At 46.6% G+C, this 19,538-nt stretch overlaps 1 protein-coding gene across 3 annotated transcripts; it reads right to left on the bottom strand.

Annotated features, from left to right (window-relative positions):
• Window positions 1–1,849: 1,849 nt before the first annotated feature.
• LOC127584986 (protein Dr1-like) lies at window positions 1,850–18,969 on the bottom strand. Of its 3 annotated transcripts, XR_007958453.1 has the most exons (5): window positions 12,826–13,149; window positions 12,259–12,692; window positions 7,375–7,538; window positions 5,301–5,526; window positions 4,627–4,756 (listed from the first exon to the last, which is right to left on the bottom strand). XR_007958453.1 is itself a non-coding variant. In XM_052042077.1 (4 exons), exons 2-4 carry the CDS (start codon window positions 12,479–12,481, stop codon window positions 4,619–4,621), a joined length of 525 nt encoding a protein of 174 aa, XP_051898037.1. In that variant the 5' UTR covers window positions 12,482–12,692; window positions 18,924–18,969; the 3' UTR covers window positions 1,850–4,618. The 3 variants fall into 3 exon arrangements, 2 of the variants coding, with proteins under 2 accessions (XP_051898037.1, XP_051898036.1); XM_052042077.1 differs by lacking the exons at window positions 5,301–5,526; window positions 12,826–13,149 and adding an exon at window positions 18,924–18,969 and having other exon boundaries at window positions 1,850–4,756; XM_052042076.1 differs by lacking the exon at window positions 5,301–5,526 and having other exon boundaries at window positions 1,850–4,756.
• Between the last annotated feature and the right edge of the window lie 569 nt (window positions 18,970–19,538).

The following is a 19,538-nucleotide window of genomic DNA, read 5'->3' as shown; positions in this document are numbered from 1 at the left end:
AAGAGATGATCTTATTGAAACTTACAAGGTTCTAAGAGGCTTCACGGGGTTGATGAGGAGGCTGGCTCAGATGTCTAAAACCAGGGGTCACACTCTCATAATAAGGAGCTGCCTTTCCGGGCAGGGTTGGGAAGACATTTCTTCACAAAGTGAATCTTTGGAATTCTCCAAGACAGTTGGGAAGGTGCAGTCGCTGAGTACATTCAAGGCAGAGATCAGTAGATTTCTGTATATTAAGGGAATCCTGGGATTGTGCAAGAAGGCGGTGCTGAGGTAAAAGATGTTACTGAATGGCAGAGCAGGCACAAGGAGGCAAATGACCTCCTCCTGCTATGGTTTATTTTCTTATATTTGACACAAAGTGCAGCATAATCTGATTTGCCCCCTACACTGCTCTACCCTGCTACTTTTTCAGATTCTAACACAGTTTGGACGATGTCAAAAATTGAAAGGCCACGATGAACTCAAGTTCATTCACCCTTTGTTCTGATGTAAAAATTGAGGCAAGTCTCCGAAGCCCTTGTCCACATGATCATTCCATGCAGGGGTGCAACAGCCACTAGAGAACAGGCAGAAAGAACTTGCACTTTTCTGGCACCTTCTACAATCTAAGTACCTGGTCCTTAGACAGCATCTTCCAAATCCACGGACTCTACCAGCTAGAAGGCCAAGGCCAGCAAAAGCATGGAGCACAACCACCTGGAAGTTGCCCTCCAAGCCACACACCATGATGACTGGTCACTGGTCAAAACCCTGGAGCTTTCTCTACAGGAAGGAGAGAGCATGGTGGCATGGTGTCATGACAACAACATTTCCCTCAGTGTCAACAAAAGAGCTGGTTATTGACTTCAGGAAAGGGGACGGTGTACATACACCTGTCTACATCAACGGTGCTGAGGTCGAGAGGGTTGAGAGCTTCAAGTTCCTGGGAGTGAACATCACCAATAGCCTGTCCTGGTCAAATCACATAGATGCCATGGCCAAGAAAGCTCACCAGCACCTCTACTTCCTTAGGAGGCTAAAGAAATTCGGTATGTCCCCTTCGACACTCACCAACTTTTATCGATGCACCATAGAAAGCATCCTATCTGGATGTATCACGGCTTGGTAGAACAACTGCTCTGCCCAGGACCACAAGAAACTGCAGAGAGTTGTGGACACAGCCGAGCACATCACGGAAACCAGCCTCCCCTCCTTGGACTCTGTCTTTACCTCTCGCTGCCTTGGTGAAGCAGCCAGCATAATCAAAGACCCCACCCACCAGGGTCATTCTCTCTTCTCTTCCATCGGGTAGAAGATATAGGAGCCTGAGGGCACATACCACCAGGCTTAAGGACAGCTTGTACCCCACTGTGATAAGACTATTAAATGGTTCCCTTATACGATGAGATGGACTCTGACCTCACGATCTACCTTGTTGTGACCTTGCACCTTATTGCACTGCACTTTCTCTGTAGCTGTGACACTTTACCCTGTACTGTTATTGTTTTTACCTGTACTACCTCAATGCACTCTGTACTAACTCAATGTAACTGCACTGTGTAATGAATTGACCTGTATGATCGCTGTGCAAGACAAGTTTTTCACTGTACAAGTGACAATAATAAACCAATACCAATACCCTAACAGCATTGTGGGTGTACTCACACCTCAAGGACTGCAGCGGTTCAAGAAAGCAGCTCACCACCACCTTCTCAATGGCAACTCAGGATAGGCAATTAAAATGCTGACTCAGCCTGTGAAGCCCACATCTGTTGAATAAATATATAAAAGAAAAACAAACCACTTTCCAGCCAATTAATGCTTTTAATCACTTGATGTACAAAATATGGCAACCAATTTCCTTACAGCAAGATCTCACAAATAGCAATGAGGTAATAAACCATTACAATTAGCCAAGGCAGTGGGGATGTTTGCTCCACGTAAAGTCCGATGACATTGTCCATGTTCACCATTATCAGGTAGACAGAGCCTCTGTTTAAAGTCTCATCTAAAAGGTGCAGTAACGTCTCAGTACTGCCCTTCATAATCAACTTAGATTGTGCACTCAAGTCTCAGGAGTGGAGGCACAGCTTCTGCCATGGAAGTGGAAGGAAGTCCATATGGAATGGCACCTACTGAGCTTAAATGTCATTCCCAGACAAGAACTGATTTTTCACTTTCCTCAGCAGGACTGAAGCTGAGAGGATTCAATCCTAAACAGTGTTCTCATTCCCAATTACTAACCAGCAATCTTGTCTGAAAATGCAAGTGTAATAACAGTAAGCAAGATAATGATTCGTTTTAAGCATGGTGCCACCTATAGCTGAATAGTTTGCCATCGCTCTACATCTAGTCATATTGATGTAGAGGTCCATCTCCTACCCACCCCCACCCATTACAGGGGCAAAGAAACAATAGTGACAATGCAACAAATGGACAAATTTTCAGGTTTTATGGAATTGTTGCACAGTCTGACCAAGTCCCAACATGCAAAGGCATTGCACAGAAGCAGTTCCATTTGAAAATCTCAACATTTGTACATAGAATGGTTAAAGGGAAAGCCTCGCATTTGTAAGGGTGGCAGCCTATCAGTGTACAAATGAGGAGCGCCACAGAATAATCATGGCTTCACTGTGATGGAACTTCCAACTCTATTCAGCTCATAGTGTGGGTCAAGCTGAGTTTCTTGGGGAGGGATAGAAACATTTAACCCATTAGTGTGCTGTGATTAGAATTAAGAGGCTACATTGGACTGGACAGTAAAGAGACAGACAATTTAGCCCGCCTGGTCTGCGCTCATGTTGCGTTCCGTATGAACTTCCTTCCAGGCCTCTCCATCGCAGTATCAACTTAACCATGGATTCCTTTATCCCTCATGTGCTTGTCCAGGTTGATTTCAAAACCATTTCTGGGAGCGAGTTCCACATTTACAACACCTTCTAGTAGTTTGCATTGAACTACTAATTGGATACATTACTAATTATTCAATAAATCTATCAATTTTTGTACCAGAAACAAATATCCATGGCAGAGAAAGATATAAGAGACCTCCATAAGACATTAGAGTCATAGAATCGTACAGCACAGAAACAGGCCCTTTGGCTCAATTCCTATAGGTCTAAAGGAAATGAGGATTGCACAAATTAATGACACTGAAAACTGATAACTCGTTAGGAGCAGATGACCTGGATCCCAAGGTTCTGAAAATGGTGATTGGTTGTCATCCTTCAACATTCAATTCTAGAATGGTTCCTGCAGTTTGGAAAGTAGCACAGGAAAACCCACTATTTAAGAAAGGAGAGAAAGAAATTGGGGAACTACAGATCAGTCAGTCTAGCATCACCAGAAAGGTGCTAGAATCTAGAATTAAGGAAGGTTTAACAGGGCAGTTAGAAAAGAATAGGACTGGGCAGAGTGAACATGGAGCTGTTATCAGAAAATTATGTTTCACATATCCGTTAGTTTTTGTTTGAGGTTGCAATGAGTAGGATAGGAGCAAACCAGTGGTTGCATTGTATCTGAACTTTCAGAAGGCCTTTCAAGAGGTGTTACACACTAGAGAGATTATTGAACAAGATCAGAACCCATGGGGTTTCAGATAATAAACTGGCATGGAATAAGGATTAGTTAAGGCACACCTGGAGGTAGAAAAATGGGACAATTTCCATTTGAGAGTTTATGACAAGTGAGTGTCCCAGCTATACACAATCTATATCAATGAACTGAATGAGGGGATCAGGTGTACTATATCCAAAGTTGCTGACGATACAAAGCTGGATGCTGGTGTTTATTGTGAGGAAGATGCAGAGAGGCTTTGAGGGATAGGAATGGGCTGAATGAATGGGGGCAGATGAAATATAATGTGAGAAATATGAGGATATCCAGTTTGGCCTACTCCTGTTTCTATTTCTTATGTTCTTAAAGCTGCCAGTTATCGAGATGAACCATTTTACATACAGTGAAAATGCCACCCTTACTTGTGCCTCTCTAGCCTATGGGTCTCTAATGTGGCCTGACAAAGCATACAACAGCTGAAAACATTCCACTAGCAACCTGGCATTTGGAGAGGGTGGGGAAAGCAATATCTTGCCAACAATGCCCACTTACTGAGCAACTTTAAAAAGTGACCACCACATGAAACACTATCATGATACATAGCAGGAAGGAAAAACAGGGTAGCAATAGATAATAGGTACACATATATACCATCATGTCCACATTCGAAGAAATGCCTACTCCACTTTTATTATACCATAACTGTAAACAAGGCAACAATCTTCAATGACCTAACATTAATAAAACCCACAAAATAAGCTCAACAGGAACTTTTATCCATTTAACATTTAATTTCATTTAGCCAAGATCTGTTGAACATTTAAAAGTTCACGGTCCATGCATTATATTGTCCAACTCAGACTGCATCATGTTTTTAAGTTGGTTAAGACCAAATGCACGATGATATCCTTTCCTCTTTTGGAATAGTCTGTTTAAAATTTCACAGCCAGTATTTCAGACTCAAACTGAGGCACAAGGTACCTTCGGCAAATGACCATCTGCACTGCCATTTTGACACATGGCAGGTCGTAAGTAGACAGGAAAGGGACACAAAAGGGGAGCGAGATGGCTTGAGCGGTGCTTAGGTGTCTTCTTCTTCCTCATCATCCTGTGAGGACCCAGCCTTGTTAGTGGTTACTGCTGCAAGCTGAGCCTTCTGGGCAGCCTGTTGCATCTCTAGCCACTCCTGCTGCGCCTGTTCAGCCTGCTGTTGTCGAGCCTGAGGGAAAGTGGACATAATCAGGCCAGTTCAAAACAAAGCTTCCCCACTACAGTGCTGGGGATGCAGTGGTGATTCATAATGATCAACAGAACAGTCTGCATCTTTAGCTTGATGCGCTTTACTTTGGGGAGATTAAGGAACAATAGGCCAACCAGAACAGAGTGTGTGAACTGGTTCAGCTCCAATGCCCTCCCACAGTTGAATCAGCATCAGATTTATTATCACTGACATATGACATGAAATTTGTTGTTTTGCAGCAGCAGTACAGTGCAAAGACAAAAATCTATAAATTATAGAAATAAATAAATAGTGCAACAAAAAAAGGAATAACGAGGTAGTGTTCATGGATCGTTCAGAAATCTGATGTCAGAGGGGAAGAAACTGTTCCTGAATCATTGAGTGAGGGTATTCAGGCTCCTGTACAGCCTCCCTGATGGCATTCCTATCTGGATATGACACTTTTCGAATTAGAATGGGGGGGAATGGCAAAAAGAGAGAGCATCCGCTATTCTCCAGTAAATGAGTCAATGAATTTACATACTTCCAATCTTCTTCCTCTTCTGATGGCATTCCTATTCGTCTGAACTCACTCCACTCACACTGCCAGCTCTCTGATATTACGTCCAACTGGCAATGCTTGAAGATAGTTAGCAGTGATTCTGAAGGATGTAGAATTCAAATCCCACTCTGGAGACTTGAACGTAAAATATTGACAGAAAGTTCAGTGTCAAACTGAGGGAGTGCTGCACTGTCAGAGGTACCATCATCTGGAAAACACAAGAGATCCCTTGGCTCTATTTTGATTCAGAGCAGGGGAGTGCTCCCTGGTGCTCTACATAATATTTGTTCCTCAACAACATCAATGAAACAGATTATCTAGCCGTAAACTTTTTGCTGTTTATGAGAGCTTGGAGTGCAAAATTTGGCTATTGTATTTCCTATAATTAATCTTCAAAAGCATTCTGGGATGTCCCAAGGTTGTGAAAGATTTCTCTATGAAGTCTATAAGATTCTCATATGGTCAAACATCAGTAGTTTTTAATAGGTTAGACAGCACTGCAATTAAATCTGATTCCAGCCTCATCTCAAATCCACTTAGCACCTAATTCCTGGCACCATTTTCATGTACATGAGGTTTGTAAGCTTCTCAAATGAACTGGGGACCTAAACCAAACCTATGGGCAGCACTAATCTGAGCCAACCACTGGATAACTTTGTTCCTGTAACATGTTATTACAACACCATATGAATGCCACTTTGTAAATTAACCTTGACAGAGAAACGTGGGTCAAGCTGACCTGACTGAGATCAGGATACAGTCACTTCAGAGCAACATTTAATCCAAGTGGTATCACAAACAATCTGCGCGCGAAATGTGGTATCCAGCAATAACTGAGAACAGCAGACTGAGCAATACCATCAAGGAATGGGTCATGGATTTGGGAGTCGATATTTATAGCCAGACCAAAGAAGGAGAAGTGACTACTTATACAGCAACACAGGCATATGCCTTAGGGCAGGACCCTTCACATCAAAATGGCTGTGTGGCATGTGCTAATCTAAATGGAGAGGGAAATAAACATACTATATTTTCTTCACCATTTTTTCCAAACTAAAATAAGTTGGGAAAATATCAGTTTTCAGACTCATGCAACACAGCTGATGTTTTGGCAATAGTTGATTCATGATTGCCTTACTGTAAGGTTATGTGACAATCTCAATGATAATGAAAGGCAACAGCAGTTTGTAACAATGACAGTGGCTGTAGACTCAAGGGAGTCCGGCTGCTAACTGGAAAATAGAGCTAAAGGAAATATACACATTCAGCCACAGAACTAATCAGTGCCCAGGATATTGCAGTTTGCTGTTGCAGTATGATTAAATGGAGATGGAAGAGAGTGAACAGCAGATTTATTAGAACGATGTCAGGAATAGCTGAAGAACTGAGATTTTTCTCCATCAACTGAGAGACGATTCAATTACTCAAGATTAATCGGTGTTTTGATAAGGTATATTGGAGGATCAGTTGTTAGAGTTCAGAAATATAAGGCAATTGACAAAAGAACCACAGTTGACAGTTTTGTTTGGCTCAGCGAGATAAGATCAGCAATATCCGAGGTGGTGGTGGAAGAAGAGTCAATAAAAACATTCAGAAGAGAAATGCATGCATAATTTTGAAGTGGAAACATACAGTACAATGGAAAAGAGTGAGGGAATGGAACTAATTGGACAGCTCTTTCACAGACACAGATGCTATGGGCCAAATGACATTCTCCCGAAGTACATCATGAACTAGTTCTTCTTCACCAATCTTTATTCCCAGAGGAAAGCATTGACAAACAGCTTCCATAAACATAGTTCCTAGAAAAAACATTCTGGCAGGTTCTGCTTCCACTGAGAACCAAGATGTGAAGTATAGATGAACTTTACACAAGCAAATCAGTTGGAGATAAGGTAATGGAAATAAGGAAAACAAACGTTGCCAAGCTCAGGTTTTACATCCAATTTTTTGACGAAAAAATAAGTGAAGGTGGCAAAGAACTCGAGTTGTGAATTTGGATAAAGTTAGTGGAGAAGAAACAAATGCCCAATGCTTCAAAGCTATGTGTACTTACTTTTGCAAATAATTCTTGCTGTTGACGTAACAATTCTTCCTCAGGAATCCCCAGGTTCTCGAGGCGTGAGTTGGCCTTCCTCCTTTCAAGGGCCACTTTCTTGCATTCCCGCAGAACCTCCTTTACTTCAGTTATGTACGATCCAAAACCTAGGCTTTCCAAAGCTGTGTTGCAAGATAACAAAAAGAAACTTTTAACATTCTTAATGCAAAGTAAAACTTTCTATCGACAATTACAGATCAAATTCAAAATATTTCCACTATCCGAATTGTGAATTCCTGTTTAATAGATAAGAAGTTCTGTTCTATTTCATTTCAAATTCATCACCTTCTTTGACACTTAATAACATGCTAGTACTGAATGAAATACTCTGGAGAATCAGCCCAGGTTTTGATACTCATCACTGGAGTTAGTCTGGATCTTGTAACCATCTGAGGGGTGAAATTGCTTTCCAATGAGCAAGGCACAAGTGCGTTGTGTCATAAAATACATCCCCACCACACCCATAAGAAACTCAAAACAGATGAAGTCTTTTTTTGCTTATCCACTGAGGTTTCACCTAAGAATGTTGCAAACTATACAGTATGTTGTTGAAAACACTGCATTGTCAATACCACAGAATACTAGCAGATACAAGGAGAACAAGAAACAACAAAGCGACATTCAGATTTGTGATGCTGGAGCCACATTTATCCAGTATCCTTGCTTTCCTGAAGGCCTTCGCTGACAGTGCGTATGCGAGTGTTAGTCAACTGAAGTGGTGAATGGGGTGAACACATTGACTACAGAGATGGCAAACACATTACCTTAAACTAGAATCATCATAACATACAGTGAAATGTGAGGCCACTTTGTTCTACGTACATAGATGACACTTTGAATGAGCTGTATACTTATATCCATACACACCCTTTTTTGTTGGCTCATCTTTGTCATCCTTGGTTACCTATCAAACTTTTTTTTTAATTATTAGCAGAATCAAAATCCAGGATACAAATCTGTGCTGGAAAGAAGAACAATCCTATTAGTCCCATTCACCTGTTACACCATAGTCCTGAAAATGCTCTCCCAAGTGTCTGTCCAATACATTTTTGAAAGCCCTGTTTGATTTACCAATGAAGTACCAATAACTACTGGACTGATGACCACCTAATCTGCTCTATTAATTCCACCAACATTGCTGCAAGATGATCAATGTTGAACCTCTCAATGACCCGACAAAGACAGATCTTCTCAGACAGCACCTTGCAGACACCCTGCTGACTCCCAGCCAACAGGAGTCAGAGATAGTCCGCAAAATACGGTCTGCCCTGCAGTCAAGCATAAAAGGTGCTTTACTTCTCTATCAACAGGAATCAGGATTAGTTTGATGGGGATGACCAGGATGTAGAGGAGCTAATCAACTGCAAATATTCGTTCCTGGATTGGAAGCTCAAGGGTAAATAAGTAGCTCTGTAGGCAACTAAAAGTAGAGGTCTAGCAGAAAACCCATGAGCAACAGGTAGTGGATGGAAAGAGTGTAGGAGACTCAGCAACGTGATGACAACTATGACATGCCGGAGCACTTCAGTGCTGTCAAGGTGATTTACGGACCAACACCAAAGGCCCTACCCTAATGAGAATGGAAGTAAACTCTTCAACGGCAAAAAGGCAGTCAGTGCCTGCTGGAAAGAAAACTTCGAAGACTTTCTGAATTGGAACTCTGTCCTTGATGTGAGCGGCCTTGCCTCCATCCCACAGCAGCCTATCAGGTCTAGCTTTACCGCCAAGTCATGACCGACAAGGTGGCAAGAAGTCCATATCCCAATAAAAGCCAACAAAGCCTGAGGGCAGATGGTATGCCCACTAAAGCTCTAGAACTTAAGAGGTGAAAAGCTTCTATCACATATCCACACTTTCGTCATCCACATCTGGGAAGCAGAAGTTATACTAGAGGATTTCAAAGATGCTTTCTGAAGATGGTCAGAAATCTGATTGTGCAAACAGAGGGGTCACAAGAAATATCATCACCAGGATCCTCCTCCTCTACTTCCTCCCAGTGGGCAAAGATCTGCTCTCCAAATTGCAGCTATAGTTAAAAGAATCTTCAACAAGAAAAATGCAGGGAGCAGCACCAATCATTATATCATTGCACCTTTGACTCCATCAACACAGAGGGACTGAGAAGCACTCTCCTCCAATTTAACTGCCCGCAAAAATTAGGCTCATTACATTTGCTTCATGATGCCATGCAAGCCAAAATTCTAACCAGTGGGTTGACAAATAGAGCTAATTTCAGTGAAGGTCAGTGTTAAATATGGCTGCATCAACTGCCCTTACACTTTTATCCAATCTTTCTCGCCACAATGCTGCAACTCACCTCTCACAAACTTCCTGCGGGAGTACAGCTGTGTTCAATGCTGGGGAACTGTTCAAACTATAGCAACTACACTCCCGAATCAAAGTTACTTGAACCTCTGTAGTCTCGCTGCAGTAAGCAGACAATGTTTACATTTGCAGGCATCGGCGGGCAAACTTCACTTGCTCACTGAAGCATACCAGAGGATAGGCCTTGCACATCATCTGCAAAACAAATGTCCTTTAGCAACGTAGTCCTGCTGTAGAACATGCCTTCTGACAGTAGAAGCAAGACCCTGGAAAACAGAATCTCTTCTCATATCTTTGAGATACCTCTCAGCGAAAACAGTCATTGATAGCAATGGTGAATTTCATCAATGCACCTTTGGTCAATTGAGAAAAATGTTATTTGATATCAAGACCTTAGAGCTGCTATAAAACTCATGATCTACTGAGCAGCAGTGATCTCTGCTGTCCTAAAGTACCTAGGGCAGGTACTTCAAGGCACTGGAAAGACAGTCTTTAGAAAGCCCAAGAGGGCACAATAAGATTTCAAATATTCTCCAACATTTGTTAATCAATAAAATGGTGCTATTAGAATTCAGGATGATAGTTGGCGAAGGTCAATCACTCATTAAGCTTTCAGGCAGGGTGGCAAAAGAAAATCCCACATTAATACCATCAAGATTATTCATTTTACCTACCCTCAGCAGAAATGATTTGAAAGCACTGCAAGCCCCAACTAATTGCAAAGCTCTGCTGGTGATAGATCATAACTTTTTATTTCTGGACAGTTCAATGCTAAAAACAAATTCGCATCACTTCACTATCAAGTGCAGGAATAAAGATCTATTCACTGAGTGCAATAGCTCTTTGTTACTTGCAAGGTTCACAAGAAACCTCCTGACTGAGTCTGGATAATAGTTATTATTCCTGGATTAGAACTAGAGCAGGGTTCAGACTGAAGAGAAATTCACTAATCATTTCTGTATCAACAGAAATCACCGTGACGTACTGGAGGGTGTTGGGAGGGCAGCAAGTGATGCAATTTTTCTCATATAATGTAACAAACAAGATGCTGGACAAACTTAGCAGGTCAGGCAGCATCTGTGGAGGGAAAAGGATAGTTACGTGTCAGGTTGAGACCATTCATCAGTCCAGATAAAGGGTCTCAACCCGAAACGTAACCATCCCTTTCCCTCCATGATGCTGCCTGACCTGCTAAGTTCGTCCAGCATCTTGTTTGTTGTTCCAGATTCCAGCATCTGCAGTCTTTTGTGTCTCCTTTCTCATATAATGCTTGCATAACCTGTGCAGTGTCATCTTTACTCTGCAGTATGGCCCTCATCAGAAGAGTACAATTCTATGCCTCTGCTGTTGGCTGATCTGAGCGAAGACACAGGAAGAGCAATATAACTTGTCGCTGCAACCATGGAACTTATCTTGGCTTCCTAGAAGAGAGGCCTTCATACCGTAAAGCTCTGATAACCCGCCATGTGATGATTTGGAAATCATGATCGTTTGTCATCTGGCTCACCAGGTAATGTTTGCCGTGCTCCCTTCCCACTCGCCAGGTCCCCGCTTCCCACACTCCCTTTCAACTCACAAGGCCCCCGGTTTCCCATGCTCTCCCTCCACTCACTGGACCCCAGTTCCCACATTTGCTTTCAACTCACCGGGGCCCTGGTTCCCATGCTTCCTCCAACTTGCCATGGCCCCAGTACAATTGCTCCCGTCCACTCACGAGAACCCTGGTTTCCATGCACTCTTTAAACTGGCCAGAGTCCCACTTCCCACGCTCCTTTTAAACTTACTGGGGTTCACTAGGAAATTTTTTATAAAACTGTTTAATGTCTTAAAAAAAGAAATAAAACGTGTTGGGGTATCATCAGAAATAACATCCAATAGTCCAGAAGATCTGCCAATTTGGCACCAAAGCCAAGGGTGCCAGATTATCAGAGTTTTGCTGTATTTGGATTCTAGGTAAGACATCATCTTGTCAATTTGTTGCATTTCAATATTCTTCTGCACCTTACTACATAAAAATAAAAGAAGCCTTGCATTTGTATTATGCCATTCACAACCCAAATCACTTTACAATCCACAAAACATTTGAAGTACATTTGCTGAGATAATTTGACAACAAATTTGTATGCAACTTGTTCCTTGTTCCTGAAATAAATGGCCAGATCACATGCTAGCCCACAGTACTAGCTGGAGAGTGAATGTCAGCCAAGAGACCAAGAGACCTTTTCCAGTGCCTGGTGCCATAGGAACCTTTAAAACCAACCCAAAGAAGTAGATGTGGCTTTGGTTGGTGTCTCAACCCAAGGATGGCACTACAGGGAGGGTACTGCTTGCTTGGTACCCTAATGAAATATCAGTTGAGATTTAATCTCTGAAAGGGATCTTCTGACTCAGGTGAGAGTGCTCCCATTGAGCCATAGGTAAAGAATGAGCTATCAGAAAATGCAAGCTACTTTTTAAAACAAGATCAAGTTCAAGCTGAAGGAAAAGTGACTGCAGAAAGTGATTTGAATCACATACCTTGCATGATGTGCTCTGGTGAGATGGTTTTCTTATCAGACTTATTGCAGATTTCATTTGCTTCTGAGGATATCAAATGAATAAACTCGGTGCAGCAGTTCACCACCATCTCCCTGGCATCATTCGCTACTCTGATGTTTGGTAGGATCTCTTTGATAATCTTGTTGATGGCAGCTCTTGGAATAGTTAAGTCATCATCATTATTGCCTGAAGCTGAGGCCATTGTCCCTTATTTCATTCGTTGATCTTTGAAGTTTCTTTTCAAAGGGTAATTCAAAGGTTATTTCTCCCAGTACAGATACGTATATGCCAAGTCACAAGAATACACAAGTCTGCATAAAGTTAATTCAGTGAACAGATTGATCCAATACTAAAACATAGTTGAACACATGGTATAGAGATGAGAGAAAGGATTAAAATATGCTCCTGATGTCCTGGAGGAAACAAAGCAAAACAAAAGACACTTCAACATGAGAGCTTAACAAATGCACAATTAATTAATCAATAACATTCACAAACAAGAGAAAAAAATATTATTTTCTGATAGTGTAAGAAAATCAGACAGACCTAGGGAAACTCAATGGGCTGCGTCTGTGGTGGGTGTCCCCATGTTTAAGACAGGTTTGATTTAGCTGAACCAAAGTGGAGTTTCACAACAGCTTGTGGGAGAGAGAGGTAGCGCAGAGGGGTGGAGGGTAACAATAGGGAGTAGGTGGATTGAGGGTGATATGTAGAAAAGAAGGTGCAAGGGAGGGGGAACGAAGAGTGTTTGGAGGAGAAGGAACTTTTAGGGGAATGTTTTAGAAGAAGGGCGAATGTTTTCAGGGAGGTGGAAGTGTTTGGAAGGAAAGGGGAATGTTTGGGGAAGAAGGTGGAGGGTGTTTTAGCAAAGGGGTGGGGGGCCAGTTTTGGGGAGGAAGGATGAATGTTTAGAGGAGGAGGATGGGGTGTCGTGGTTGGAGAGGGATGTTTGGAGAGACTGGGTGGACAGGGAGTGTTATGAGGGTGTGAAGGGGTGCAAGGGATGGAGGGCGAGTGTTTGGAGGTTATTGACAGGAGGGGGAGTGTTGGAGGAAGAGTTTGGACAGTAAGGATGTTGGGGATGGAGGGAGGGTAGGGGTAGGGAGTGGTGGTGGGGTGGAAGGAGTGGTGGTGGGGTGGAGGAGGGAGGGATGGCGGAGGGAGAGAGGATGTTTAGTGGTGGAAATGGAAAGTGAAAGCATCGGAGGTGCAGAGGACATTTGGAGGGAGGGGTTGGTAGGGAGAGGGAGTGCATTCATGGGTTGGGGATGTTGGTGCTGGAGAGGCAGTGGAGGGAGTATTGGGGGAGAGCTTGGAGGGAGGGGAGTGTGGGGGGTGGTGGAGGAGAGCTTGGAGGGAGGGGAGTGTGGGGGTGGAGGGCGAGAGCTTGGAGGGAGGGGAGTGTGGAGGTGGAGGTAGAGAGCTTGGAGGGAGGGGAGTGTGGGGGGCGGAGGGAAGGGAGTGTGGGGGGCGGAGGGGGAGAGCTTGGAGGGAGGGAGGTGTGGGGGCGGAGGGCGAGAGCTTGGAGGGAGGGGAGTGCGGGGGAGGAGGTAGAGAGCTTGGAGGGAGGGGAGTGTGGGGGGAGGAGGAAGAGGGGGAAAGCTTAGAGGGAGGGGAGTGCGGAGGGCGGAGGGGGAGAGCTTGGAGGGAGGGGAGCGTGGGGGGCGGAGGGGGAGATCTCGGAGGGAGGGGAGTGTGGGGGGTGGTGGGGCAGAGTTTGGTAGGAGGAGAATGTTGGGGGCGGAGGGGCAGAGTTTGGAGGGAGGGGAACGTGGGGGGTGGAGGGGGAGAGCTTGGAGGGAGATGGCCTTGGGGGCAGAGGGGGAAGAGTTTGGAGGGAGGGGAGTGTGGGGGGCAGAAGGGGAGAGTTTGGAGGAAGGATGTGTTGGAGGTGGAAGGGGAAAGTTTGGAGGGAGGTGGAGTTGGAGGTGGAGGGGGAGAGTTTGGAGGGAGATGGCAGTGGAGATGGCGAGTTTGGAGCGAGATGGCATTGGGGGTGGAGGGAAGAGCTTGGAGGGAAGACGTGTTGGGGGTGGAGGGGGAGAGTTTGGATGGAGGGGGAGTTAGGGGTGGAGGAGCTGGAGGTGGAGGGGGAGTGTTTTGCGGGATGGGGTGCTGGCAGTGGAGAGGTGGTGTTGGGGGTGGAGGGTGAGTTTTTGGCGGGAGGGGGTGTTGTGGATGGAGGACCAGCGTTGACGTAGAGGCAGAGTGTTGTTGTGATGGAGGGCGAGTGTTGGATGGAGAACCTTTGGAGGGAGGGCAGGTGGGGGTGGGTGGCAGTGTCTGCAAACATGGTTTGCTTGGGTAGATGAAGACATCGGGGGAGTTTTTGGAGGGAAGGGATCGAAGTGAAGCCTGAATATTTGGAAGGAGGGACAGCTGGGGTGGAGAGAACAATTGTTGGGGCAGGGGTGGTGAGTTGGGGGAAGGGGTGGAGTGCTTGGCGGGAATTCGTGTTGGGGGTGGAAAGGGGGTACACAGAGGGGGGGCTTTCTGGGGTTGCAGGGGTATTGTAGGGAGGGAGGACACGCTGGGGGCATTGGGGAAAAGTTTGGAAGGAGGGAGTGGTGGGGGTGGGGGAGGAGTGTGTGGAGGATGTGGTAGTGGGGTTGGAGGTGGAGGTGGGGGTGGGGTGTCTGGAGGGAGGGGGAGGGGGAGTGGGGTTGCAGTGTCTGGAGGGAGGGAAAGTGGGGTTGGAACATTTAGAGGAAGGGCACTGAACGCAGAGGTGAATTGTTTGAAGGGAGGGGGATTGGGAGTGGAGGGGGAGTGTTCAGAAAGAGGGAAGTTGGGGGCAGAGGGAGAGTGTTTGGAGGAAGAGAGTGTTTGGGTGAAGGGAATAGGTTTGGAGGGAAGGGCAGCGCTTGGAGGGAGGGAATGGGAGGTGCTGTTGTGTTTGGTGAGAGGGGGTTTTGGGAGTGAGTTTGGATGGAGGAAATATTGTGGGTGGAGGGGGCACATTTCGAGAGAGGGGAATGTTGAGGGAGGTGTGGGTGGAGGGGGAGAGTTTGGATAAAGGTAGTGTTGGGAATGGATAGGTAGAGTATCGGGGGAGGAGAGAAGAGGGGGAGAGGTTGGATGAAGGTAGTGTTGGGAATGGAGGGGGCATGTTTCGTGGGAGGGGTGTGTTGAGGGAGAGAGTGGGGGGGGAGGGGGTGTTGTGGGTGGAGGGTGTGTTTTGAAAGAGGGAGTGTTGGAGGGAGGGGGTATTGGAGGTGGAGGGGGAGTGGGTGGAGGGAGGGGGTGTTTGGGGTGGAGGACCAGTGTTTGCAGGGTAGGGGAGCATTGTTTAGAGGGAGAGTGTTGGGTTTGGAGGGAGGCAATGTTGAGAGTGGAGGGGGAGAGTTTGGAGGGAGAGGATTTCAAGGGTGGAGGGAGTGGGTGTTGAGGGTCGTGGGGTAGCGTTTGGCAGGAGGGATTGTTGGCTGGAGGGGGTGTTGGGGGTGGAGGTGGAGTGTTTGGCGGTAGTGGGTGTTGGGGAGGCAGGGGCTGTGGGGAGTCAAGGGGAAGTGTTTGGAGGAAGGGGCTTTTGACGGTGGGTGGGCAGTGTTTGAAGGGAGGCGGCGTTGGGGGCGGAGGTGGAGTGTTTGGTGGTTTTGGGGGAAGGGAGCGTGTGAGGAAGGAGGGTGTGTTGGGTGTGGAGGAAGGGGGTGTTGGGGGTAAACTGATTGGAGGGAGGGACAGTTCGGTGTGTAGGGGTTGCATTTGGAGGGTAGGGGCACTGAGGGTGGCAGGGGAGAGTTTGGAGGGAGGGGTTGTTGGGGGCGAAGGGATAGTATTTGGAGGGTGGGTATGCTGGGGGAGGAGGGGTAGTATTTTGAGGGGGGAGTGTTGGGGTTGTAGGGTGGGGGTGGAGGGTGGGAGTGCTGGAGATGTAGAGGAGTGCTTATGGGGAGGGGAATTTGGTGGGATATCAGTGTGTTCGTGACGAGGGCTGTTTTTGGAGGGAGGGATGATGGAGAGGGAAAGGTCGTCAGGGGTTGTAGGGAATATATGGAAGGAGTGGATGTTGGGTTTGGAGGAAGGGGAGGTTAGTGGTGTGTTTGGAGGGAAAACCTGGAGTAGGCAGGGTGCAGGGGGTGGAATGGGAATATTTGGAGGGAACGTTTGAAGGGAGGGACGGAGGGGAAGCATTTGGAGGAAAGGTGTGTTGCAGGATGGAGGAGATGTTTGCAGAGGGTGGGCGTGGTTTGAGGGTGAGGTAGGAAAGCTTTGTCGTGCATGGGAAGAGTGTTTTCGAGGGGAGGAAGGTTGCTTGAAGCTGCATGGCATAGTGTTGATGTGGCAGTCTGTAGAACGAGGGCTGTAGTGAGAAGTGGAGGGTTCGGAGTGTGGCAGGATTAGGGGTGCATCAACATTCGGGGGGTTAGAAGTACTGACAGTGGGGCAAAAAGAATTGATGTTGGTGAGCGATGGCTGAGGAAGGACAGGAGGGGACATGGGTTTGCAGAAGGGGCTCGTGAGTTGAGGGCAGGACAGATCTGGGATGTGGAGCCTTGAGGTGGGATGTTCCAGATGTAGGGTGGTGGGGAAATATCTGCATAAGGTGCAGGAGTGACTGGGAAGGGTATTTGTAGGTGGTTGACTTTGAGAAGCTGATATGAGGAGTGGGTGTGCTTGGCTCAGAGTATTTTGGGAACAGGTGTTAGCAGGGAAAAGACAAAGGGATTGAAGACACGAGACTGAAGATGCTAGAACCTGCAGCAAAAAAAACTGCTGGAGGAACTCAGTGGATCAAGCAGCATTGGAGGGTGAGGGTGAGGGTAGGGATGGGGAATTGTCAACAAGTGATTGTTGGTTTCAAGTGGTAGCTAGGGCAGAAATAAAAGAAATGTAGTGAGGTTCCAAGATGTGGTGATGCTGATGTGTTGTTGGGGGCAGGATAGGATTAATGGTTAGGGGAAGGGGTGGTGGTGGGAGAAGACACTTGAGGATAGGAGGGGATTGAGGGTAGTGGGAAGGAAAAGGGCTGGGAAAGTTTTAAGGTAGGAAAAGGATGGGGAATGGGCGTGGTGGGAATGGATTGGCAGTAGAAGGGTAGAGTTGATGTGGCAGGAAGGGATTGGGGTAGGAGGAGGAGATTGGGGGAATGGGTTGATGTGATGTGAAAAGATCGGGAGTAGGAGGACGGAATGTGGTGGGAAGGGACTTGGGTAGAAGGAGGGCAGAAGGGTTGATGGGGAAGGAAGGCAGAGAGGTTGATGGGGGAGGAAGGAGATGAGCTGATGGGGGGAAAGGAGGTTGATGGGGAGGAGGTTGATGGAGGGGGATGGGGTTGTAGGGGGCAAGGGGATGGGGTTGAAGGGGGGATGAGGTTGATGGAGGACGGGGAGGGTGCTGATGGGGAGGATAGGGCTGATGGAAGGGGTTGATGGAGGGGGATGGGGAGGAGGGAGATGGTTTGATGGAGGGTGGGTTTGATGGAGGAGAGGGAGATGGCGGAGGATGGGGTTGATGGATGGGGAGGGAGATGGTTTGATGGGGTGGATGGGGAGGAGGGAGATGGTTTGTTGGGAAGGATGGGTTTGATGGAGGAGGGGGAGATGAGCTTGATGGAGGGAAGGGGGATGAGGATGGAGGATGGTTTGATGGAGGAGGGGGGATGAGGATGAAGGTTTGATGGAGGGGAGGGGGGATAAGGATGAGGGAGATGGTTTGATGGCGGGGATGAGGTTGATGGAGGGGAGGTTGGAGGGGGAGGATGATGGAGGGGAAGGGGATGAGGGGGACGGTTTGATGGAGGAGGGGGGATGAGGTTGATGGAGGGGGAGGTTGATGGAGGGGGAGGATGATGGAGGGGGAGGATGATGGAGGGGAAGGGGGATGAGGGGGATGGTTTGATGGAGGAGGGGGGATGAGGATGAAGGTTTGATGGAGGGGAGGGGGGATAAGGATGAGGGGGATGGTTTGATGGAGGGGGGATGAGGTTGATGGAGGGGAAGGGGGGATGAGGATGAGGGGGATGGTTTGATGGAGGGGAAGGGGGGATGAGGATGAGGGGGATGGTTTGATGGAGGGGGGATGAGGTTGATGGAGGGGAAGGGGGATGAGGGGGATGGTTTGATGGAGGGGAAGGGGGGATGAGGATGAGGGGGATGGTTTGATGGAGGGGAAGGGGGATGAGGGGGATGGTTTGATGGAGGGGAAGGGGGGATGAGGATGAGGGGGATGGTTTGATGGAGGGGGGATGAGGTTGATGGAGGGGAAGGGGGGATGAGGATGAGGGGGATGGTTTGATGGAGGGGGGATGAGGTTGATGGAGGGGAAGGGGGATGAGGGGGATGGTTTGATGGAGGGGAAGGGGGGATGAGGATGAGGGGGATGGTTTGATGGAGGGGGGATGAGGTTGATGGAGGGGAAGGGGGGATGAGGATGAGGGGGATGGTTTGATGGAGGGGAAGGGGGGATGAGGATGAGGGGGATGGTTTGATGGAGGGGGGATGAGGTTGATGGAGGGGAAGGGGGATGAGGATGAAGGTTTGATGGAGGGGATGAGGATGATGGAGGGATGTGGACTGGAAGCGATGAGATGCTGGGGAGGTGGGTCCGAGGGGACTGTGCTGGGTCGGGGAGGGGTTGCACAGTTACCCGCCGCCCCCGGCGACACTCCGGCGCTCTCACGGCTCCTCTCCCGCGATCTTTACCATTTTTTCATTCCAGGAGCCGCTCCATTAGCACCGGAAGTCGCCGCCAGCACCACTTCCGTTTCCAGGGGTAACAGATTTTATGTTTAAAGTTACCTTTAATTTTTCCAATATTCACCACTTTTCTCTGTAGTTGCTGCTTCATTGATCTTTTGGCTTTGGTGAAATGTAATATCTTTTATGTTAAAAAACTGCTTTCTCGCATTGCACTCTGAGAGTTGTAGTTTTATTTTGCCCACTGTTTAAATTCTAAACTTATTATCGTTGAATTGTTTTCATCAAAACCAACAACTGTTGTAAACTTTAAACATAAATTAAACGCTTTACTCTAAATTTGAGTTGGCGCCTAAAGATTTCTGGGAATTGTAGTTTCTACTAACTTTAGTTTACATTCGAAAATGGATTACCTAGCGATGTTTACATTCATTAAATATACTTTTTTAAAAAAAGAAAGATATTTTTTAATATTTTTGTGGAGTTTTTAACTATTCAGTTGGATTCCCCGCGATCAGTCCCACCCTTTGTAGGCGGGCTGTTATCTGATTGGTGAGTTACTAGGCATCGTGTACAAAGTGTTATGTTTCTATTGGTCGTTTGACACGTTAATCAGTTGAA

This window comes from Pristis pectinata, chromosome 31 (assembly GCF_009764475.1).
Source record: "Pristis pectinata isolate sPriPec2 chromosome 31, sPriPec2.1.pri, whole genome shotgun sequence".
In the NCBI taxonomy this organism is placed as follows: Eukaryota; Metazoa; Chordata; class Chondrichthyes; order Rhinopristiformes; family Pristidae; genus Pristis; species Pristis pectinata.
The sequence above is the reverse complement of the archived record's forward strand: the minus strand, read 5'-3'. Positions and strand labels throughout refer to the sequence as shown.

What these genes read in the sequence shown, in the direction of transcription:
- LOC127584986 (XM_052042077.1), bottom strand. Translation starts at nt 12,481, where the DNA reads ATGGCCTCAGCTTCAGGCAATAATGATGATGACTTAACTATTCCAAGA. An exon ending in ACCAGAGCACATCATGCAAG is followed by an intron (nt 7,539 to 12,258) that starts GTATGTGATTCA and finishes CTTGCAACACAG; the next exon opens with CTTTGGAAAGCCTAGGTTTT. An exon ending in AGCAAGAATTATTTGCAAAA is followed by an intron (nt 4,757 to 7,374) that starts GTAAGTACACAT and finishes ACTTTCCCTCAG; the next exon opens with GCTCGACAACAGCAGGCTGA.